We start from the raw sequence: 25,442 nt of genomic DNA on the forward strand, positions 1-25,442 counted from the left end.
CCGTCGCACCAGGAAAAAATCAAAAAATTATGTCCATGAGAGGGAAGAATTCTGAGTGAACGGAAATTTTGTGGAGTGTTCATCTTGTCAATTTACGAAAAAAAAAACCGAGAATGTTTACGGCTGTTGGACAGTGAAAGATGCATTTCAGTTATGACACAGAGTCCTTCTGTGAACTGAGAATGTCAGTCCTGAGTTGTGTCCGTGTTTCGAGACAGGTTAATTGATATGAAGTGAATGAGTGCAGATTTTCCAAGCTAGTGGCGTCGAAGAATCTGTACATGGTGCATGTTATGAACTCTCAGTTATAATATTGAAACACGAACGTGCTTCTGAACACTTCCACCCTCAACAACTGTACTACGTACTGTGTTTTTCAACAACTAAAGCGGATTGGAGTGCTGGCTGTTGTCATTTGTTACTACTGACTAAAGTAGCTACATGGACAAAAAGGGTGTCTTGGAGGAAATCAGCTAAGGGGTTTGAAACTGAACAAGGGTAAAAAATGAATAAAACTGATATTCCGTGGCGTACTATCCTTGTCAGTTTATTAGAAGGGTAGTGAGTGTTTGATGCTATTTGATGGTGCTGAACAAATGTCTGCAGTGCAACGATATCTTGCTGAGAATAGGAAAAAGTCGGTTGTAATTCTGTGGATTAAGATGTATAGGGTGTTCAGAATAATGTGAACGAACGTAGAGACAACGATTTTGTACTTATTGAATATGATGCATTTCGTTGGCTACCAGATAGAAGACGAGAATGTAACGCGAGTAATGGACGCTTGGAGATTCAAGCAGATGATATGGTTCCAAAAAGGTTAGCTCAGTTGTTTACTATTGTAGCTCAAAAAGCTACGATTGTAGCACGGTGGCGGTGATGCTATAAACGAAGGACATTTGATGCCCACTTATTTGTTTGTTTTTAGGAAATGTCACTCATATGACTGAAATCACCACTGTTTTTCTAACTCACAACAAAAATGGCGACACCTTTATATTAACAACATTTAGAATAGTAAAAGGGTGTAGCCAATCTGTTTGTAGCCATAGCATCTGGGCATTCACGGTGTAAGTGGTTACAGAGAACTCTGGAACATGTTGGTAAATACAGCTCTCGTAGATAAGTGTTATAGCGTGATAAATCTGTGTCAATTGGGGAATGCTCCTACGAAGTCCTCAAATGAGCTAAGTAAAGTCGATGTAAATTACAAGAGAGTACTGCAGAGTAGATTTCGCTTCTATTGACTGCATATCATGTTATAGAACTGTTCCGATCATTTGTAGCACTGAAAAGTTGCAAGGACGGGCGGTAATTGTAATCAGAAGACACACATCACAGCGTAGTAAGTGTGGTGACATCGCTGCAGACTTTCTGGTTGAGAGGAGATGCAGAATAAGACTCTGAGGATGATACATGCTCGTTAGTGTAGAATACGGTGTGACAGTGCTGCGCATTTTGAGGATACGTCTGTTCTGACGTTATCGGGAATCTCAGAGGTTCCGGGGAACTGGTCGGTTGCGTGAGAGACTGGAGTGAAGACCTAGTGAACTCCGGGAACGTACTGCCAGAGCAGCGATGGCGGCGGTGCTGTCTCTGGCGAAAATCGCGGCGGCGGTGGCGCAGCAAACGCAGCTGCACCGCCTCCGCTCGCAGGAGCCGCCCCCGGAGGCGGGGGCCGGGCTGGCGGCGGCCATCGGCCTCATGCTGCCGAGCGACCGCGCCTGGCGCATGGACAACTACTTCCGCCTGGTCACCAGGCAGCGCGCCATAGCGGCCTCTGGACAGTAAGTCGGCCGGCGGTCCTTCAACTTTTTTGTTATTCAGCGTATGATACGTAACAATCACAATAAAACATAAAATACAGTACCACAGACACATTAAAATACAGTTTAGATCTTTATATCTAAGCGCCGCCCGGAGTGGCCGTGCGGCTCTAGACGCTCCAGTCTGGAGCCGAGCGACCGCTTCGGTCGCAGGTTCGAATCCTGACTCGGGAATGGATGTGTGTGATGTCCTTAGGTTAGTTAGGTTTAATTAGTTCTAAGTTCTAGGCGACTGATGACCTCAGAAGTTAAGTCGCATAATGCTCAGAGCCATTTGAACCCTTTTATATCGAAGCCATTGATCCAATCCAACACTTCAGATGTAACCAGGTTCGAATCCACTAGATTTCCATGGAAGGCACGGAGGGGGCAGTCCACTGCTATACAGGGTGGTCCATTGATCGTAACCGGGCCGAATATCTCACGAAATAAGCGTCAAACAAAAAACTACAAAGAACGAAACTTGTCTGCCTTGAAAGGGGAAACCAGATGGCGCTATGGTTGGCCTGCTAGATGGTGCTGCCATTAGTCAAACGGATATCAACTGCGTTTTCTTTAAATAGGAACCCCCATTTTTATTACATATTCGCGTAGTACGTAAAGAAATATGAATGTTTTAGTTGGACCACTTTTTTCGCTTTGTGATAGATGATACTGTAATAGTCACAAACATATGACTCACAATTTTAGACGAACAGTTGGTAACAGGTAGGTTTTTTAAATGAAAATACAGAACGTAGGTACGTTTGAACATTTTATTTCGTTTGTTCCAATGTGATACATGTACCTTTGTGAGCTTATCATTTCTGAGAACGCATGCTGTTACAGTGTGATCCCTATCGACGCGCAAGTCGCCGAAGTGGCGTCAAATCGAAAGACTTGCACTAGGCGAGCGGTCTACCCGACGGGAGGCCCTCGTCACACGACATTATTATTATTATTATTATATACAGCGTGATTAGCTGTAAATACCACATTAATGCAACAAATGCTCGAAATGATGTCCGTCAACCTCAATGCATCTGGCAATACGTGTAACGACATTCCTCTCAAGAGCGAGTAGTTCACCTTCCGTAATGTTCACACATGCATTTACAATGCGCTGGCGCATGTTGTCAGGTGTTTCCCCACAGAAAGAAATCCGGGGACGTCAGATCCGGTGAACGTGCCGGCCATGGCACGGTGCTTCGACGACCAATCCACCTGTCATGAAATATGCTGTTCAATACCGCTTCAACCGTACATGAGCTATGTGCCGAACCTCCATCATGTTGGAAGTACATCGCCATTCTGTCATGCAGTGAAACATCTTGTAGTAACATCGGTAGACCTTTATGTAGGAAATCAGCATACATTGCACCATTTAGATTGCCTTCGGTAAAATGGGGGGGGGGGGGGGGGGCAAATATCCTTCCTCCCATAATCCCGCACCATGCATATTAACCCGCCAAGGTCGCTGATGTTCCACTTGTCGCCGCCATCGTGGATTTTCGGTTGCCCAATAATGCATATTATGCCGGTTTACTTTGCCGGTTTACTTTGACTTTTATATTGACTTTAACTTTTGCTGATCAAATCAATTTAGAACACTTCAGAATTCAAATGAATGAGGGGGGACCCTGACACTGTTATGATCGCTGCATTTAAAAAATTGATTACTGAGTTTATTATTCGTTCAAGATTTCCAGTACATAAGTTACTACTCTTTTCATCTTATTTACTGCTCATTTAAATGCCTTTAAACCTGTGTCGAAATAATAAACTTCATTACTATATCAATACTAAAGTTATCTTTCAACTTCGTTAGACCTTCGTTATTCAATTACTGGTTCATTAACAAAACATTTCTTTAAACACCATTCTAACATAGCTAGTTCTACAAATAATTACACTCCTGGAAATGGAAAAAAGAACACATTGACACTGGTGTGTCAGACCCACCATACTTGCTCCGGACACTGCGAGAGGGCTGTACAAGCAATGATCACACGCACGGCACAGCGGACACACCAGGAACCGCGGTGTTGGCCGTCGAATGGCGCTAGCTGCGCAGCATTTGTGCACCGCCGCCGTCAGTGTCAGCCAGTTTGCCGTGCCATACGGAGCTCCATCGCAGTCTTTAACACTGGTAGCATGCCGCGACAGCGTGGACGTGAACCGTATGTGCAGTTGACGGACTTTGAGCGAGGGCGTATAGTGGGCATGCGGGAGGCCGGGTGGACGTACCGCCGAATTGCTCAACACGTGGGGCGTGAGGTCTCCACAGTACATCGATGTTGTCGCCAGTGGTCGGCGGAAGGTGCACGTGCCCGTCGACCTGGGACCGGACCGCAGCGGCGCACGGATGCACGCCAAGACCGTAGGATCCTACGCAGTGCCGTAGGGGACCGCACCGCCACTTCCCAGCAAATTAGGGACACTGTTGCTCCTGGGGTATCGGCGAGGACCATTCGCAACCGTCTCCATGAAGCTGGGCTACGGTCCCGCACACCGTTAGGCCGTCTTCCGCTCACGCCCCAACATCGTGCAGCCCGCCTCCAGTGGTGTCGCGACAGGTGTGAATGGAGGGACGAATGGAGACGTGTCGTCTTCAGCGATGAGAGTCGCTTCTGCCTTGGTGCCAATGATGGTCGTATGCGTGTTTGGCGCCGTGCAGGTGAGCGCCACAATCAGGACTGCATACGACCGAGGCACACAGGGCCAACACCCGACATCATGGTGTGGGGAGCGATCTCCTACACTGGCCGTACACCACTGGTGATCGTCGAGGGGACACTGAATAGTGCACGGTACATCCAAACCGTCATCGAACCCATCGTTCTACCATTCCTAGACCGGCAAGGGAACTTGCTGTTCCAACAGGACAATGCACGTCCGCATGTATCCCGTGCCACCCAACGTGCTCTAGAAGGTGTAAGTCAACTACCCTGGCCAGCAAGATCTCCGGATCCGTCCCCCATTGAGCATGTTTGGGACTGGATGAAGCGTCGTCTCACGCGGTCTGCACGTCCAGCATGAACGCTGGTCCAACTGAGGCGCCAGGTGGAAATGGCATGGCAAGCCGTTCCACAGGACTACATCCAGCATCTCTACGATCGTCTCCTTGGGAGAATAGCAGCCTGCATTGCTGCGAAAGGTGGATATACACTGTACTAGTGCCGACATTGTGCATGCTCTGTTGCCTGTGTCTATGTGCCTGTGGTTCTGTCAGTGTGATCATGTGATGTATCTGACCCCAGGAATGTGTCAATAAAGTTTCCCCTTCCTGGGACAATGAATTCACGGTGTTCTTATTTCAATTTCCAGGAGTGTATTATTAACACGAATTTTAATTTTCATTTCGGGACACTCGGATTGCACAACATTTGGAAAGGACCCTTTCTAGGTTAGTTATGGTGGGAAAGTTCTGGTAAAATTTAGGTTATTGTTGCACCAAACAAACACAGTTCACTCTCTGATCACACATACAACCACAGCTATGGCTCTTGATGTATCGGCACTTTAATTCTTCTTAGCGTCACAATACTTTTCCATTTAGTGCCTATGGAATTTTGCCATGCTGTGTGGTCCGCAGCTCGTGGTCGTGCGGTAGCGTTCTCGCTTCCCATGCCCGGGTTCCCGGGTTAGATTCCCGGCGGGGTCAGGGATTTTCTCTGCCTCGTGATGACTGGGTGTTGTGTGCTATCCTTAGGTTTGTTAGGTTTAAGTAGTTCTAAGTTCTAGGGGACTGATGACCATAGATGTTAAGTCCCATAGTGCTCAGAGCCATTTGAACCATTTTGAACCATGCTGTGTGGACGTTGGAACAGCATACCCGAGGATCAGTGAAGCTATGTCTTCCAGGAGAGCCTCCTCGCTCCAGAAGGTGTTGCTCAAACCAATGTCAAACTCCAACAACAACTGTGCCCGTTGTGCCGTGCAGTGCCTGCGTGCATTTTCCCGCGCTTGCCTGCCATCCACCTTTTACCGCTCCCTGACAGACCGGGTATTCACCCGAGGTTTTGCATTCTACATATCCTAACACATTGCCTACGTATGGACCAGACGCACAGTTACAATTTTAAACAATTTACAACAGTTTCAACATTGGTTACATTTCAATTCTATTACAATGTTACTTGACATTTGACATAAACATTAATATTCCCATTGAAACTTATTTACAGTTTTCTTAACACAATGGCATGAAACAAAAAAATTGAAATCAGAACATCAATTACACAAGTTTATCGAAAAATAAGATGGAAAAAATTACTTATATGTACAATAGTACAGAGTCGTTGTTGTTACAAGTGGACGTGATCTTACCGCTTTGGAGTGCAGTGCGACTGCAATTTGTGCTTTCGTATGTACGTTGGAACCGCTAAGAACTGTTCAAAACCATTATACCAAATTTCAACGTGATCCAAAACAGCAAATGGTGCTTATTCATGCATGTGGCAATGTCGCGCCCCTCCATCATCACGCCTTAGGACTACGACAACAGGAGGGCTGGTAAAGCATATGCGCCCTCTGCTACCTCGGATCACATTCAGATTTCGTCGAATTGTCTTGAACCGTTACTAGTATTTCCAACCAATACACGAGAGCAAAAACTGCGGCCGTTCTGCACTCCAAAGCAGTGCGACCACATTTAGTTAGAAAGCAGCCCCAAAATGTCCTTAGAGAAAGTTTGATGCGTCCGAAGGCGTCAGCAGTGTCAAAGGTTGTCAACGACATCTTCCTGCTGCTGATAGCACTGCGAACTGTCGTTGTCGACCGCTTGTATGTGGGAATCAGGCCACAGAGGAAAGAGTTGTTTTATTGACGCCCTTTATGCCACCACCTGAGGCCTTTTCGTACCTATTCTGAACGGCGGAGTATCTGGTACGTTTTCCTCGGCCACTAATAAAAAGACCACGTGATTTCAGCGCTGGGCGTTGCGCTTCTGTCCTCCATCGCAGAGGCGTCAAAAGAAGGGGTGAAGCAAGGGTAAGAAGAGGGTGTCGACATTCCCATCGTGTGATATGCCCACGGTAGTGTCGGGAAGAAGCGTGGTGAAATTTGGTGCCAATGTGACATGATTACCTTAAACGTCACATGAAATTCTAACGTGTGACCTTTTTTTGGTTGTGTGTCGACATCTTGCTGTTTGAAGCGTCGTAGAGCCGGGGCTGACGTCGCAGGGCGTCACGATTATCCACCATTACAGAGGAAGGATGTAGCCAACTCTTGAACCTATGCGTCGTACTGGGAGACAATGTCCGCCCCGGGTAGCTGATTGGTCATCGCGACAAAATGTCAATCCTAAGGGCCCGAGTTCGATTCCCGTCAAATCGAAAGACTTGCACCTAGCGAACGGTCTACCCGACGGGGGTCCTAGTCACACGACATTTACATTTTATGGGAGACAGTTATGGGGTTTCGAAAAACTGGTCCTATAATTGTGTTGCGCATTGTGGACACCTTCCATCAGATTTCTAGTGAAGTAGGATAGAACCCTAATAGTACATAAAATACAAAATTCTCTAAAATAGTATAATCAGTAAATACGTCAACTGTGGAAAAAAACCTTCTTCTCTTTATGTGTGTATTTCTCTCTCCGTCATCCTCCCTTCATTTCGCCTCTAACTCTTTCCTTCTCCTTCAATTCTCCATCTCATTACCATCCCACTCCCCCCTCTCCTACTTTTCATTCAATGTCCACTTCATTTACCAGTTATATCTACACAAAATCGATGCAGAACTCAAGTCTATGAGCATAGAGCTTCCGCATGCCTGCTGATTCCTGTGCTCTCCATCGACTGTCATATTGTAAATGCAAAAAAAGTGAAGTGCTGATAAAATAAATTAAATAGATCAGTCCTTTATATGTGGGGAAAAATTAAGCATCTTGGCAAGATGCTTAGTTTCTTCACATATAAAAATAGATGTGGTTCAGCAGGATCCTGCTTGTGTGCGACAACAATAATAAAAAGTATCTTAAAATACCATAAAAAACATCTCACGCAGCAGCATAGGATATCAGTGATGCTGAAGGCCACATAAAAGATTTTGTTGCTATTACAAAACTTGAACAGTAGAGACTATGCGTATTATTAACATGCACCACAAATAAGTAATGATGAATTATAATTTTATAAAACTTCCTGGCAAGTTAAAACTGCGTGCCGGACCGAAATTCGAACTCGGGACCTTTGTCTTTCGCGGGCAAGTGCTCTACCTGAGCTACCCGAGCACGACTCACGCGCCGTCCTCACAGCTTTACTTGTGCCAGTATCTCTTCTCCTACCTTCCGAACTTCACAGAAGCTCTCCTGCGAACCTGGAGAACTAGCACTCCTGGAAGAAAGGTTCGCAGAAGAGCTTCTGTGAAGTTCGGAAGGTAGGAGACGAGATACTGGCACAAGTAAAGCTGTGAGGACGGCGCGTGAGTCGTGCTTGAGTAGCTCAGTTGGTAGAGCACTTACACGCGAAAGGCGAAGGTTCCGCGTTCGAGTCCCGGTCCCACACACAGTTTTAATCTGCCAGGAAGTTTCATATCAGCGCACACTCCGCTGCAGAGTGAAAATCTCATTCTATAATTTTATACTTAACAGTAGATTTATTCAGTATCTTGCCTAGTTGTTCAACGCGTATAATACTAGAGCCTCGAATCAGTAATCAAAAGGAATATAAATGTATTAAAGTGTGCGATCTCTGGAACAGCCAAAATCTGCATGCTGCTCGCTAACACATCCACACAAGAAGACGACAACAAAAACAGTTATAAAGTCGCTTGGTAGAAAACAAGCGCTGGACGAAAGAATTATACCTACAATATAACATAATCATTCACAAGGACAATACATTTTCAAACAGAGAGCAATTAATCGAGCTAAAATTGTACAACCTTCTTTGAAATCATAATACAAAAGTTCCGATGCGTCTTTGTGTGGTTAGGGATTAATCACCCATTTCAGATTATAAATCTTACACCGTAACAATAAACGACGCTAGAACTATCAGATCAGCAGGATATTGCAATATTTCATTATAAGTGGCGTATGTAACCAGAATAATTACTTCCTCCACATATACTACGAATCTTACAATCTCTCTCGTGGTTTTCTTCATGAAAATGGTAACAGAAAAATTTAGCACTCCAGAACCATATCGTGTGCTTCGTGTCTTCACTGTGTGTATCCTGCAGGAAACTTGCAAGCATTTCCAACACCATTCCCGAAATCTGCCATCTTGTACATGTATCCGTGTTGTCATAATAGACCAGTAATGTCTAACTGAAAGAAATATACTGTTGCCGGCCGGGGTGGTCGAGCGGTTCTAGGCGCTACAGTCTGGAACTGCGCGACCGCTACGGCCGCAGATTCGAATCCTGCCTCGGGCATGGATGTGTGTGATGTCCTTAGGTTAGTTAGGTTTAAGTAGTTCTAAGTTATAGGGGACTGATAACCTCAGACGTTAAGCCCCATAGCGCTCAGAGCCATTTGAACCAAATATACTGTTGCATTTGCAGTACGGCCTTTATGACATTGACTAGCAACACAAATAAATGCTTGTAGCATCACTTCGGGTACCAAGAATATAAAAATTTATTTCGTTTCAGATTGTGATGTAAGTGCCATTTCAGATTTTAATATCAATTTATATTTAACAAGGACCTGCATCGTTCATAGTTTATTAGTAGTAGCAAGTCTGAGCAAACGATATCAGTTTTCCAAAAGAGGTGTCTGCATGCTTACAACGCTTGATTTTAAAAATTCCATGAGTTTAAATGTGGTAAGTATAGTGCCTAATTTACTGATTTCTGCTGCATCTCATGGCGTTCTTTTGCCTGACAATGGGAAGTGTGAGTAAAATATAAGTGGAACAGAGCAGAATGAATTTTTTGATCATTCTGTCAGTGCCCGTATAGTAGGCGAAGTCTGAAATAATACAGCATAATTTTCACACCTTCTTCCACTAGTCTTGAAACAGCCCACATTGTTCTCCTCAAGAGATCTGGAACATCCGATGTGATATGCTCATGGTGACGTAAAATCAGAATTATTACCTTTTTTATTCTAGTGAATCTTTGCGGCCGCCCTATTGTAGAGGGGCAGATCAATTTGTTGAGAGTTGCCATTGCTTACTGTGTTGGTAAGAGGCACATTATACATGCGCAAGCAAGAGACAATTTGCTTTCTTCAAGCGTAAAGCACGTGTATGAGCGTACGGAAACTGTCGCTTTTAGCCGGCTACAACGCAACCCAAGTCCGAGTATCCACCTGCGCGAACCGCCATTGTTCGCAAATGAGACTGTAGTGACGATGTATTTAATTGTATTTCAGGTCAAGAATTGCGTTGCGCTACAGCCTAACATGAAATTAAGCTGAAAGGATCAACGCCCTGCACAGGAAATCCAGGAAAATGTGGGTAGACGATACTTCCAGATGTAAGCGGAAAATTAGGAAAAAATTATGCACGTAAAGATTACACACCAATATCTTTTGTAAAGAACTATTGTAGATCTAAGAAGGAAACAAAAATTGTAGATATGCTTCATACCAGATTACTGATGATATTTTATACAAACAAAGAGAAACGCATACGGTGATGTAAAGACGAATTTTCTAGTAGTTGCAAATAGAAATGGCTCTGAGCACTATGAGACTTAACTTCTGAGGTCATCAGTCCCCTAGAACTTAGAACTCCTTAAACCTAACCAACCTACGGACATCACACACATCCATGCCCGAGGCAGGATTCGAACCTGCGACTCCAGCGGTCGCGCGGTTCCAGACTGTAGCGCCTAGAACCGCTCGGCCAATCCGGCCGGCTGCAAAGAGAGATTTTATGCAAGTGTATAGTGGCTGCGAAGGGCACAAAAAAGTTACTCATCCTGCAGTAGTGCAATTTGGTCTCTTGTCCTTTCCACAGGAAAATTAAAAGCCTTATTTGAAAACGTCGCAATGGTTAAAAATGTAGTTTCTTCATCTGTCTTCTTTAAGATAATTTCGCACTACAATGTTATAATAAGCGACACAAAATGTGGAGCTCAAATTTGAGAAATATATCTCCCATCACATATCATGAATGACGTACAAGTGTGTTTGCAACTCCATGTTGTGCCGCAGGATAGCATTGTGTGGAATGGAGCGCATTTTGGCGAATGCTGCCTCCCGAACTTCTTCGTCAGTGTGTGGCAATGTAAAGAAACGATCTACCTGATCGGATGGGCAGCAGTTGAGACTGTTTGCTGAGGATGCTGTTGTGTACGAGAAAATGTCGTCGTTGAATAACTGTAGCAACATTCAGGATGATTTGAACAGATTTTCATTGAATAGATGGCAACTTGCTTTGAATGTGGATAAATGTATGTTAATTTTCGTGTTCAGTGCTTGTGGTAAGTTGAACGAGTCAGTAATGTCGATAAAATAACTGGACGTAGCATCGAGAAACAAGATGAAATTGAGCGAGCTCATAAGGTCAGATGAAGAAAACCTTAATGGCCGTCTACGGTTACGTACGGGTGTCCTGGTAGTTTTGATCATATAGTGTTTAAGGGCAGCGGCCAGGCTGGCCTGGATGAGTTGGATTTGACACATCTGTGTGTTAAGATTGGCATCTCAGTCAGGAAGTTCTTGAGAGTTGCGCTCATGCACTAACCCCGAAAAGCAGAACGATATTAAGCACAGGTGAAATTTCTATATTGGCTAACGGACGTGAGCCCTGAATAGCAGTGTGATGTTAAAATTTGTAAAATTTCTACATCGGCTCATGGATTTTAACTCTGAACTGCATCATAGTGTTTAAAGCCTTGCGAAATTACCGCGTTGGTCGTCTATGGAAAGTTATCCATAACCATTTTCTCAAATTTTAGCTTTGAACAAGCCGAACTTAGTGAATTCTTGATCGAACTCGTGAATCAATCTGTCGTTGCACTCGTAGTATTATGGAAGGGTTCAATAAATGTTTTGTTTACCTACCAGTACACAGCTTATGTTCAGGACATTGTTCATCTTGCCAACCATAATCGTGCCTGAACTTAAGTTAATTCGTGCGAAGTTAACAAAACTGCCCAGGGTAATGCGCATGGTGTGTGGCCGACCCAAGGCACCTGTAAAGCAAACAATAAAAGTCGGACTTCACATGAAGTCTGTATAGAAAGAGTTAGTACGTCATACATTATGCTTTCTCGCAGCAGTTATTGAGTTGCGCAATAAGCAGTGGTAGCTGCCTGCTGTTTCGGTGGCCCGTGTTTTGGATTTGACACTCGCAGAAAGGTAGGAACGATCTGTTGTGAGTTATGTTGGCGTGAGGCAGCTGTAAGCGCTTCCGCTGCCGTCGCATGAAGTACGTTTCCAGAAGTGTGGGACTGCGCGTTAAGCTGTCAGGGGAGATTTGTGGATCGAGGCGCCTCTTGTAACACATTGGCCGACAACTCAAGGCCACGGCGCACGAGCCGCTAGCTGCACCTCACCTCGACCAGAGTCCAGATACTGCGTGGTGCAGACTTCCAGTATTACATTGCTCATGTGCTATCTTTAATCGTTCAAGGTGTCCCTTTTTCTGAAGATGAATCTATTAGTAGAAAATGTATATAAAAGAAACTTATCCTACGATGTGGGTAAAAGACTAAAGCTGAAAACAAAAAAAAAAAATCATTAATATCCCAAATCCTTCCTGCATCTCATCTCTCATACTTTTTTTTTTTTCATTCTAAGTGTACTGTCTATCCGTCACCTCGCGATTCATTAATTTCATCTTCACTTCCAAAATCTCCCAAAACAACTAGACTGATGGGCAGTATTCTTATGACATCGTTTCATAGAAATGTAAAATTCACCTGTTAGACTAAGAAAAGGCACATTAGTTCTACGGAATTCAATAGAAGTTAAATTTTGCGTGTATGTGGCTACATACAAATCAGAAAAAAATAGGATTCATCAGTATAAAGAAGAAAATAGATGCTACCACAAAGAAAAATCATAAAAAGTTCAGTGAGATACCATGTGCTAAAAGAGTGTGTCGCAATACAGAGTGGCAGTCAGTGCCGAGCCAAATCTTTGAAAAACAATTTTCGTGCACAAATGGAGACAAAAACGCACACTTCTTGAATTATTGTAAAATTTGCATAACTGTTACGTGTTTTGTTGTTCTGATAAAAAAATAGCACTGTATATTCAGTAAAAGGTCGAATAATTTGCATCAGATAATCATAAACTTCACATTAAAAAAATAGCTATGAGGTTTCAAGTCATGTTATCTTCATTCCCTACTGTCATTAAGCCACATCTTTGCAAAAACTTACCTTTTTCATTATAATCACGAAACGCACGAAATTAATCCACATGGCATAAATTTTGAGTATAAGAAGGAACAGGGTCGTCCCTATGCCCTAACTCTTACCCACTTACTCTTTCTCTATATTAATCATCATAATCATTGCCTCATTCTATTACAGTATGCATCATAATTATCATCTCATGTATCTAACCAACATAATTTTCATTATGCTATTACAACATTAAACATATTCGCTTTATTTGTTTCACTATACGCTTGTTGAAATAACAATTACCTGCTCTTTCTCATTCACTTTTTTTCACATAAACAACACTTCATAGCTATAGTTGGTAATATTTTAGTTCAGTAAACACAACTTCATTACCTTACAATAGAGACTGAAAAACTTCTTACATCAAAATACCTATTACTCTTCTTTCCAACCTAAAAGCCTGTATATCTCATCAAGAGTGGTAGAAAATGTTATATGTGTCTGTATTATCATCACTGTGTAAACCAAAAAATATTTCCCAAATGGACAATGCATTGCTTATAACTTGTGTATCCTCTCAGAACTTTGTTTAAAAACTACTGTCAATCTTCATTTTATTAGAAATTATTTGTTCTTATTCGGATTCTAGACGAAATTTCGAAGTTCGTAGCAGTTTGTTTAGTGTATGCGTCGTGGCAGCAAATCCCTCGCTTTGTTGCGCGATAAATGAAGTTTGTTGCGCGACAAATGTCGCCCGATTCTTGCCAAAAGTTGACTGTTGCGTGACGGAAGTCTCTGCTTGCAGTGAAATAGCATTGTTTGTCCAAAATTCAAAGTTCCTGCAACGGCGTGTTTTGTGTGAGCCAAAGTATTCTTTGCTGCTGGAGATACTAGTCATTGTCCTGTGTTGCTTCCTTGTCACTGACCATTTCGTGGATTTGGTAATCTGACTTCAGTTGTTTCTATCCGTCGCACTGGGCTTGCCCTTCCAGGATTTTGCCACTGTGAATTATGATGTTTTTTACTGAGACTGTGTTGGTTGATATTTACATAATTGTTGTTGTGCCATGTATTTTGTGGATTTGATCTACCTGAATTGTGCCCATGAAACTCTGCATGACTACCATCTGAGTTAGTGTATTGTCTGCGATTATTTTGATTGTTATTATAATTATGATTACGCTTGTTCACATCACCGTGATATCTGTAATTATGTTCATAGTCTTCTATCCCACTTTTATCACAATAATCGTTATTCAACTGCGAGAATTGTTCTTTATATGGACGATGTCGGTTATCTCATCTGTAATTGTTTCTGTAGTTGTGTTTGTTATGCAAGTTCCCATAGTATTCATTCTCAAACGGTACAAAAACATTTTGCGTGTCACAGTTTCTGTTGTGATTGTTATTGTGTTTTCTTGTTACGCTGTTGTTACTGCCCAATTCCAGTTCTTGAAACAATGTTTGAAATGCTTCTAAATAATCTTTGCATCTATCGGTCAAAATTACATGTCTCGAATGTATAGGTAACTTTGTTGAACAAATGCGAATTAGCCCTGATGGACTATATGTGTCTGATAAGTATGGATTTCTGCGTACCATGTCTTCAAAGTATTTTGCTGGGCTAGAGAAGTCAGACTGTTCGAAGTTTCGTAACATTATAATGCTGTGTTTTACCCGATCTTGTATGGCCTACGACCAGTAGGTTGACAAAATTCCTCGTTGGGATCATTTATGTTCTGGCAGTCTCTCACTATTGAGTGCACTCTTGCTGCAGGTTCGTTTTCTAAATACCCACATAGAAATTCTAATTTGTGTTAAAGTGGCCAACTTGGTGGCAAAGTATATAGCAACTGATCAGTACAAGTTTAGGGGCAAATTTTGTTACTGTAATTCGTGAAAACTTTGAATTTACGTTTTGTCAATCAGTGTTTGTAATCTAAGTTATCATTTTTGTGTGAAACAGATCGTTCTCTATTGCACTACACAGGTGATTCATTGTCGTATGTGAATGAGTGGTACTGTTCCCGTGGAAAATCATGTAAACGCCAAAAATTTGTACGGTCACCAAAGCTTTCTGAATATGAATGTAAACGGTCAAATTCGTTCTTTTCGTTTTGGCGGCTAAGCTTTCTTTCAATACGCTCGTCTTTTTTATTCATAGCATTCCTATAATACTTATTTTCCCGGTTAATTACTCCTGGTTGTCTTTAAAGTTTTTCAATGATTAAAATTCTGCTGTGTCTGAAAATTCTACTGGCAGTGTGTCATTGGAATATCTGTCTGCACTGGTTGACGAATTGCGATTTTCGTTGTCAGGTCAAGCTTTTTCTTTAATTGTGCATAACTGTCTTTTTGTTCTTCAGAATATAATGTCAAAGTTTGTTCCTGTTAACTAATTTCTTTTACCGATGTGTTAAGTTGTTTGGTATGTTCTTTTATCAGTGTAACTATTGCACTCGGAACTACAGTGTTGATTTTGGCTAACAATTCGTCCTTGTCGTTACACTGGTTTGTTTTCATGTTTTCGTGTTCCGTTTCAAGGATACGTAATGCAGTTGCTAAATTGCTAATTGTAGATTGAAGGTCATTTTTAGTTTCTTCCCTAATCCTAACTGATGAATTTTGTATTTTCAGTTTCGTTTCTTCCTGTGAATTCCTCTTGTCATTCTGTTGTTTTTTTTTTTCTTGTAAATGATTTACTATTTTTTCCTGTTCACAGAAGGAGATGTGGGCTGTGTTCGTTCAAAAGGAACTGACACAAAAGCTTTGACGTTGTCTGTTACCTGTTCTAAAAATTTGCACGACTGTGGCGACTTTTTTAAACTTTCGCTAGACTGTTGCGATTTATCGTCGTCCGACTCAACTTCAGAACTTGCGTGTTCATTACCCATCGTTTGTTGTGTTTCATTTTTGTTCCCTAAATTGGTGAATAAGTGTGGGCCTCCGCAATTTTCTGCCGTCTCGTGTAAGCTATTTATAGTTGCTGTGTGCTCAAGGTGGTTTATCTTATCCTGCACCGACTGGTTATTCCATAACAGCCTCTGCAGTCTTGTGCTGTGACGGACTTTCACATTGTTTTCTGTTGTGCCAAACATGAAGAAATACTATTTCTTGGAAAACAAAATTGTTGCAATGACCAAAAAACAAAGAAACTGTACTATAGGGCCCACAAATACTCAACAATGAATGAAATCCTCATAGAACCTGTACTATTATGCCAATTGTTTACATAATAATGTAATCGATAATTGTCACATGACACATCTTCTGTTGACATTTCTGTTGCTGAGTCAGTAATTTGGCAGTATTTATCCGCTTGTGGAAGAGTTCCTTATTTTGACAATGTCATTTATGATCTTCATTCTTCTCAAATCCCACCATTTCTTTTATAGCCAGACAGTGGAGCCAGTAAGTTCTCCACTGTGTGTTTCTATATGAAATGTATCCTAAATTTAGCTCCCATTCTGTAAAAAGTCCAGAAGTATGTACCCACAAACTGTTATTCAACTTAAACACGTATGCTAACATTTGACTAAACAGAACATAACCGAACTGAACTGTAACTGCTCTGAATACAACTCGTCTTTATATGAAATGCGCAGCTGAAGTAATACAATTGTCTGGTCCTCATCAAAATTTCGCTTTCCTCGCGTCTTGACAATATTGTTGCAGATTTCTCGAAAGCGCAAAAGCAAACAGCAAGCAGGCAGTAGCTAAGCTAGATTTATGTTTTTAAATAAATAAAATTTCCAAACAATATTCAAACTTTTGCGTACCATAAACAGTAAGTAGGATGAGGAGAGTAATATTCCTATGAAATGATTTTGTAAGGAATGAAGTATGTATTCAGATAGAGAGAGTAAAACTTCACGTGATCTTTACACATAACATTGGTCTGAACATTACTACGCTTAATAAAGTGAACAATGATTTAAAGAGGGTACAATGTTAACAGAGAATTCTATAAAAACCAAGCAGGCTAATTAGTTGATTTGTTAATCTATGAGTCAGAGAAGTGGGTGTACTTTCTCTGAGCTCTGAATGTGTAATTTTTACTTTGAATGTTATACGAATAGCTTTTCAAAATGATTTTCGTTTATTCAGTAGAGGAGAGTGTTGTACCTAGAGGACGGTCTACCTTTGAATGCATGATGGTTTTTGGTCGGTACTTCAGTCTAATGACCGATTGTAGACTCACATGAATGAAAGTGCACTAGCGACTGGCATTAGTAATTTCCTCCATTTTCTACAGTTTTTGCTGTTGTTAAACATGCGATTGTGTTTTGTGTAACATTTGTAAATATTAACCATTCTAAACTTTTAAATGCTGTAGAATATATTAAAGCTATTCGGGATATCTTGTTAATTCTTCAGACACAGAGTTTCATGGTCAGTAGGATGCTATATATTTCTAGAACTATTTATAAAACTTATGGACAATTAAGCCAAACTTCATCGGTCGTGCATCATCTTGTGCCTTGAAAGAGAACGTCTTTTACCATACAAATGTAATATCTGCAAATGAACTGAGTTTCCTTAGTGTCTTAACAATCTCGAAAATGGAAATTTTGTTAGTTGCCAATAGCTTCCACTTCTAATTGTACGTATTTAACTTCTAGCTGGTTTTTGATAATACTTCTGCTTGATTTGATTTCACTTGCTGATTACTGGCTGTGTGTGTGTGTGTGTGTGTGTATTGTGTATGGGCTCTGAGCACCATGGGACTTGACAGCTGTGATCATCAGTCCCCTAGAACTTAGAACTACTTAAACCTAACTAACCTAAGGACATCACACACATCCATGCCCGAGGCAGGATTCGAACCTGCGACCGTAGCAGTCGCGCGGTTCCGGACTGCGCGCCTAGAACCGCGAGACCACCGCGGCCGGCATTGTGTATGGAACCGGGGACCTAGAAACGATGGAGAGGGTTCGTCCTGCTGTAGCCCTCAGTGGTTCACAACCCCACAACAGGCCACAGCAGACCACGCACCCCACCGCCGCCCCATGCCGAACCCAGGGTTATTGTGCGGTTTGGTCCCCAGTCGAGCCCCTCGGGAACGTCTCATACCAGTCGAGTCTAACCCCAAATGTTTGCGTGATAGAATAATTATGGTGTACGTGGACATGGAAACGGCGTTTGAGCAGCAGTCGCCGACAAAGGGTAACTGAGGCGGAATAAGGGGAACCAGCCCGTATTCACCGAGGCAAACGGAAAACCGCCTTAAAAACCATCCACAGGCTGGCCGGCACACCGGACCTCGACACTAATCCGCCGGACGGATTCATGTCGGGGACCGGCACACCTTCCTGCTCGGGAAGCAGCGGTTAGACCGCGCGGGTAGCCAGGCGGGCTTTACTGGCTGTAGTAGAGCAATAATTTAAAATGACTGTTAAATACAGTATTCACAAGATTTTCTCCATTTCAGTTCTACAACAAGATTACAATCCTGTATTTCTTTCTAGGTACATGATGATGTACCTCGAAACATTTTTTCAGATTTGAAAAAAAACTTAATCTTTCCAGATACATTAGTTGCTTTTAGGAGAGTCAGAAGCAGACAGAGTGGCTCTACGTGGCGCAAACTCCAATGTTGTCAATTGCCATGGGTGACAACGGTTGAGGTACGTAGTGTGGAACAAACACAGAAAGCACACCCACGTCGCTGCAAATTATATGTTATGCACCCACATTCTCACTTGCACACCACTCTAACCACTGGTCTCACAGAGGCATCACTGTCGCAGCAGCGTGTCACATAGGAGAGGAAATGTCATGGTACAATACACACATTTCCCCACGACTGATAATTATGCTCTGTTCGAGCTCACTAACATGCTGAGATTCACCCTCCTGACTTCGATGAGTGCTCGCTTTCTATTTCGAGTGCTTTTTATGGCTCTTCACTTAACGAGTATGGCCGTGGCACTTCCAGTCAAAAACAAAAATCAAAGGTCGCTTCTAGGTCGATGTGCAAGTACTCGGTGTACAAAGCTGACGACTTGTTGTTGGTACACTGATATACACATCTTCCAAATTTGTTTTCATATGGTCAAGCTGGCAGTGTTTTCCAATCTTCAGAAACTGCAGTGTGTTATAATCTGCCAACTTCAGTTTTCCCTTCACGTTCGATGCATTTTAATTTCTCATGGGAGATTTATAGTCGATTTTAGTAATAATTTCTTGTAGAGGTTCCATCATTACTTCTACATCCTTCCTGTTTTTTGAGATAAGTGCAATATCTTCAACGAAACCATACCATTAGACATTGATAACCACTCTTAGTGCCGGCCGGTGTGGCCGAGCGAATCTAGGCGCTTCAGTCTGGAGCAGCGCGACCGCTACGGTCGCAGGTTCGAATCCTGCCTCAGGCATGGATGTGTGTGATGTCTTTAGGTTAGTTAGGTTTAAGTAGTTCTTAGTTCTAGGGGACTGATGATTTCAGATGTTAAGTCCCATAGTGCTCAGAGCCATTTGAACCATTTTGAACCAGTCTTAACTTTCTACTTGGATGCTTCATGTATTATACCGCACAATGTTTTTTTTTTCCTCATTCTGTTTTATTTCATTCTGAACGAAAGTATGAAGTATCGAACAGATTGCCAAACTTCAGTTATTTAATTTGAAGGACACTGAAAATTCGTTTGAAGACATAACTGTTGAGATCATATCTGTGAGTTTTCGTACATTGAGGCCTATTACTAACTGTCTTAGCTCCAAGAATATCGTTTGTCTATATATAGTGAGATGAATTTAAAATCAGGGGAGATAATTAGTCTTCATTTTACCGTATTTTCCTAACTATCAGAAGACAATGAAAATCCTGAAGTCCACCTAACAACCACAGTTCTAGTCAGCGAGGTCTGGACCTCGTCTCTAGATTGCAACACCAGTCTGTTTCATGATCTGTTTTTAAACACACTTTTTTGTGGTTGTGATTTTTGTTCTTCTTATACTTGTTTCAGCCATCTGTGGGCGACGTTAATTTCGAATCGTTATTATCTAGTTTTTAATCTTTACCCAACATTCCTTCGTTGTCTTTCTCACAGCATTGTGTTATCTGCCTAGGTCTTGGAAATGTGTGGATTTGAATCAGAACGTTTCGGCACTGTAAACAGCTGCATCCTGTAACCCGTTTGTCCTAATCCTACTATATCTTTTAGATACAGCTGGCCTTGCTCACAAGAAAATTGAAGATTTCGTGTTTTAACCTTCCTTGACTCATTCTGTGGCTGATATGTGTTATTTTTGTAGCCATGGCAGAGATAATCACCTTTTTGGGTTTATTAAGGTTTCGTTCCGTAACATGAAACACTGTTATTTGCAATCAAGCACATTGGGTATGTATTGGCGAAAGAGTTGCGGGGTTACTAAAGCTGTGACGAAGCATTTGGCAAAATAGTGTCAAAAGATGTAATTAAATGGGCTCTGTCAACAAAGGTAAATTTCAAAAAGCATAGGAAAATGTATTCCACAAAAGAAAATTGTCGGTGATGTCGGATCCTCTAAATGTCGGAGATGTCCACTAGGTCAATACGTCTAGAAATTCTTTCTCAAGTGTGGATCAACAACTCCTTTTGCAGAACAACCCTTTCACAACCAAAGGGCTGCGGGGAGATCTCAATGTAGCCTTCCAAGTGGCTATTGGGCTACAGTTCTCCCTTCGCAGCAGATAAACAATTGTCAGCATCTCACATAGACAGTGAACTGACATAAGATGGACGCAGAGAAATTATGGGCACACCTTAAGTACACTACTGGCCATTAAAATTGCTACACCACGAGGATGACGTGCTACAGACGCGAAATTTAACCGACAGGAAGAAGATGCTGTGATATGCAAATGATTAGCTTCTCAGAGCATTCAGACAACGTTGGCGCCGGTGGCGACACCTACAACGTGCTGACATGAGAAAAGTTTCCTACCGATTTCTCATACACAATGCGTAGTTGACCGGTGTTTCCTGGTGAAACGTTGTTGTGATGCCTCGTGTAAGGAGGAGAAATGCGTACCGTCACGTTTCCGACTTTGATAAAGGTTGGATTGTACACTATCGCGATTGCGGTTTATCGTATCGCGACATTGCTGCTCGCGTTGGTCGAGATCCAATGACTGTTAGCAGAATATGGAATCGGTGGGTTCCGGAGGGTAATACGGAACGCCGTGCTGGATCCCAACAGCCTCGTATCACTAGCAGTCGAGATGACAGGCATCTTATCCGCATGGCTGTAACAGATCGTGCAGCCACGTCTCGATTCCTGAGGCAACAGATGGCGACGTTTGCAAGACAACAACCATCTGCACGAACAGTTCGACGACGTTTGCAGCAGCATGGAGTATCAGCTCGGAGACCACGGGTGCGATTACCCTTGACGCTGCATCAGAGACAGGAGCGCCTGCGATGGTGTACTCAACGACGAAGCTGGGTGCACGAATCGCAAAACGTCATTTTTTTGGATGAATCCAGGTTCTGTTTACAGCATAATGATGGACGCATCCGTGTTTGGCGACATTGCGGTGAACGCACATTCGAAGCGTGTATTCGTCATCGCCATACTGGCGTATCACTCGGCGTGACGGTATGTGGTTCCATTGGTTACACATCTCGGTCACCTCTTGTTCGCACTGACGGCACTTTGAACACTGGGCGTTACATTTGAGATGTGTTACGACCCGTGGTTCTACCCTTCATTCGATCCCTGCGAAACCCTACATTTCAGCAGGATAATGCACGATCGCATGTTGCAGGTCCTGTACGGGCCTTTCTGGATACAGAAAAGGTTCGCGTGACGCCCTGGCCACCACGTTCTCCAGATCTCTCACCAACTGAAAACGTCTGGTCAGTGGTGGCCGAGAAACTGGCTCGTCACAATACGCCAGTCACTACTCTTGATGAAATGTGGTATAGTGTTGAAGTTGCATGGGCAGCTGTACCTGTAGACGCCATCCAAGCTCTGTTTGACTCAATGCCCAGGCGTGTCAAGGCCGTTATTACTGCCAGAGGTGGCTATTCTGGGTACTGATTTCTCAGGATCTATGCATTCAAATTACGTGAAAATGTAATCACATGTCTGTTGCAGTACAATATATTTGTCCAATGAATACCCGTTTATCATCTGCATTTCTTCTTGGTGTAGCAGTTTTAATGGCCAGTAAAGTATAAGGGGTAGTAAAAAAGTTTCCATTCGGATGCTGTACAGTCCAGAATCGGTATGCAAATTGGGCAAAATCTCCGCGAGTACTGATGCAATCATCCCACCAACGCACCAGGTTGAAGATTCGCTTTTGGTAGAACATTGTGTCCTTCCGTGTGAAGAAGTCCGTAACGGTCAGCTGCACGTCATCGTGCGACAGGAATCGTCGACCTTTCTGGACCTTTTTTAAGGGACTGAAAGTACGACGATGGGGACTATACGGCAGGTGCTCGTGTGTCTCCCGCTTGAGTAATGGATGAGGCTGGCCTTGCAGACCGACGAGCGTGACGTGCTGAATCGTACGCACGTCGGAAAGACACGAATGCCGCACAAATCCCTTGCCTACATGTCGATGCTTATACACTCTCATCAGAGTCGCGCTACCTTTCATGTACGAGGTGCTACAATAAAGTAATGAGACTGATATGAAAAAAAATGTTGCTTACCCTTTTAGTCAAGTTTAGTGTTGTCTCCTTCAAAGTAGTTCCGTTCTGATTGCACACACTTTTTCCTGCGCTTCTGCCATTGATGATAACATTTCTGGAACTCATCTTCTATAATATCCTCCAAGATCCTCGTCACAGCTTTTTGGACATCTTGTATTGTTTGAAAATGGTGTCCCTTGACCGCCGCTTTGACTCTTGGAAATAGAAAAAAGTTGCACGAGGCGATATCTGATGAATAAGGTGTCTGTGGTAGTACTGAAATTTGTTTTGAGGTTAAAAATTGCTGTACTGACAGAGTTGTATGGGATGGCGCATTATCGTGATGCAGAATCCAATTATCAGCAATGTTGGCACGAACACAAAGAACTCTTTTACGAAGTCTTTCTAAAATTTATTTGTAGTAACGTTGGTTAACTGTTTGTCCAGGAGGCACCCACTCTTTACGAACAATTCCTTTGGAATCAAAGAAGCACACAAGCATGCATTTCAGTTTTGACTTTGACATGCGAGCTTTTTTTGGTCTGGGTGATCCATTTGAGCACCATTGCGAACTTTGGCGTTTTGTCTCTGGATTGTACTGAAAAAAAAAAACAACTTTCATCACCAGTGATAACACGGCTCCACAATTTTGGATTGATTTGTTTGCTCTAACAGATCGGCTGCTACATTTTTCCGCGTTTGTCGCCGTGTGATATTTTGGGGACCGTTTTTGCACAAATCTTTCTCATACCAACATCTTCGGTTATTATTAGACGAAGGGTTTATAGATTGATGTTCAGTTCTTCTGCAATCATTTTCACAGATAATCTTCGATTAGATTGTACGAGTTCACGCACCCTGGCCAAGTTGACATCAGTCTGTGAGGTTGATGGTCGCCCACTGCAGTCTTCATCTTCAACATTCGTTCTGCCTTCATAAAACATTTTATGCCAACGAAAAACTTGAGCTCTTGACATAACCTCCTCTCCAAAAGCCTTCTGAAGCTTACCATAAGTTGGCGTCGCGTTTTCACCCAATTTAACGCAAAAAGAAATGGCATACCGTTGCGCAATATTATGTGGTCCCATTTCCGTGACGAGAGACACAAACACGTGTTAACTTATTACAGCACAACTCACGACTGAGCAGTTGCATCAATGTGCCGCTTGGACTAGAAGCAGCTTATAGACCAAGGTCAAAGATATTGTGCCTATGCAAGCCTGCAGGGTTGCCACATCTTGCGAAGAAAATCTGTCTCATTACTTTATTGTCGCACCTCGTATGCAGCAGCAGCGCCCTGAAATGGAAACTTTTTGATCGCCTCTTATTGTAAACAAATTTCTGCACCGGGGTACTTGACCTCTTTCCATTACTATCAATAAAATGAAATAACGAAATGCTCATTAGTAATAAAATGTTGTCAGGGCTGTTGTCAGGTGGACTCTGACGGGAGTGCTGTGGTGCAAGTCATTTACCGCGGCTGAATGCGCCCTGGCGTCGCTTGGCACCATGACTTGGCTGTGGCGTGGAGGCCGCGTGTGGTGCAAGTCTTCGGCCGAGGTCAGGGCTGAATGTCCGTCGTTAAAACGGCAGTGAAGCCAGAAGCCATGTCCCATCAAGGCCATCACGTCCAAGCAATGTTTTTAGTGCCGAGTCCCTCCAGGAAGAATCTACTCTTGCTGTTAGCATGCTACAGATCTCTCTCTCTCTCTCTCTCTCTCTCTCTCTCTCTATCTCTCTCTCTCTCTCTCTCTCTCTGGGCGTGACTATGCACCATATTGACCAGCTCATCGTTCATGTTCTTCGTTTGGCCAATCAAGTTATCTTACAAAATTTTTCATCAGTTTGCGCACCGCCAACAATTCGCCAGGGTAGAAAGACTACATACATCCGCCAATAATGTTATTTCTAGACGCCATTCCCTTACTTGGCAAGTTGCATCTCATCCGTTAAGTGCCGACATCCCGTATGTCTGTCCATTTGTCATCTCTTCTTTTAATCAACAAACGTCTGCTTTTACTGCAGTTTGGCAATATGGATGTACACCGAAGACTGGCTCATTACCTATTCGAGCATACAATTTGTTATGTGAACGAATCTACATTGGTCTACGAACAAATTCCTCTAACACTGGACGCTCGCCAAAACTATGAAATGAATTTTTTTGGTACACTTAACACTGCTGGAGATACGGTCCGACCGTGAGCTGCTTCAAGGTTTCTGATGTTTCCTTAAGTCCAAATGGCGGTTTTATTGCGTTCCATTGTAAACTTTCCTAACGAACTACATACCACTTACAACGAAGTACTGAGACACTATGAGTTTAATGCACCTCGTTTCGTTATTTTTGAACAAGTTGCAAGGGGGCTAGGTGCTGAGCCTGTGTAAAGAAAACCATAATTCTCTAATTTATTAGGTTATATAGTGTTTCTCGTCTATATCAAAATATCAGTGCAGATTCTACAAGTTATTTTCATCTGAAAGAGACATCTGAATATCAGTTAACGTCTTTAAGGAAACATACGAAACGTCCATGGTACACTGGGTTGGTCCACAAGGAAAATTGGTTGGACTAAATGAACGATGTCACTGGGAATGTGGTGCGGCGGTACGAAATCTATTGCTACGACCATATTCTACTATAGGAATGTTAGTGGAGAACACGTGAGGTGAATTTACAACCGCTCGGCAATATGTAAGCAGTGACGGACCTATCGTCCATTCATGAGTTAAAGAGAAGCGCCTTGTTTAGTCA

General features: G+C 42.7%; 1 protein-coding gene across 1 annotated transcript in view; it reads left to right on the top strand.

Moving 5' to 3' along the window:
- Positions 1 to 1,578: 1,578 nt before the first annotated feature.
- LOC126413121 (putative methyltransferase NSUN7) overlaps positions 1,579 to 25,442 on the top strand; it is a gene marked incomplete at its 3' end in the record, with an annotated part of 334,534 nt that continues 310,670 nt past the window's right edge. The window contains exon 1 of the mRNA XM_050083013.1: positions 1,579 to 1,787. Within this exon, the coding sequence (XP_049938970.1) occupies positions 1,579 to 1,787 (209 nt within the window). The remainder of the gene's footprint in view (positions 1,788 to 25,442) is intronic.

Source organism: Schistocerca serialis, chromosome 7, assembly GCF_023864345.2.
Source record: "Schistocerca serialis cubense isolate TAMUIC-IGC-003099 chromosome 7, iqSchSeri2.2, whole genome shotgun sequence".
NCBI classification, from domain to species: Eukaryota; Metazoa; Arthropoda; class Insecta; order Orthoptera; family Acrididae; genus Schistocerca; species Schistocerca serialis.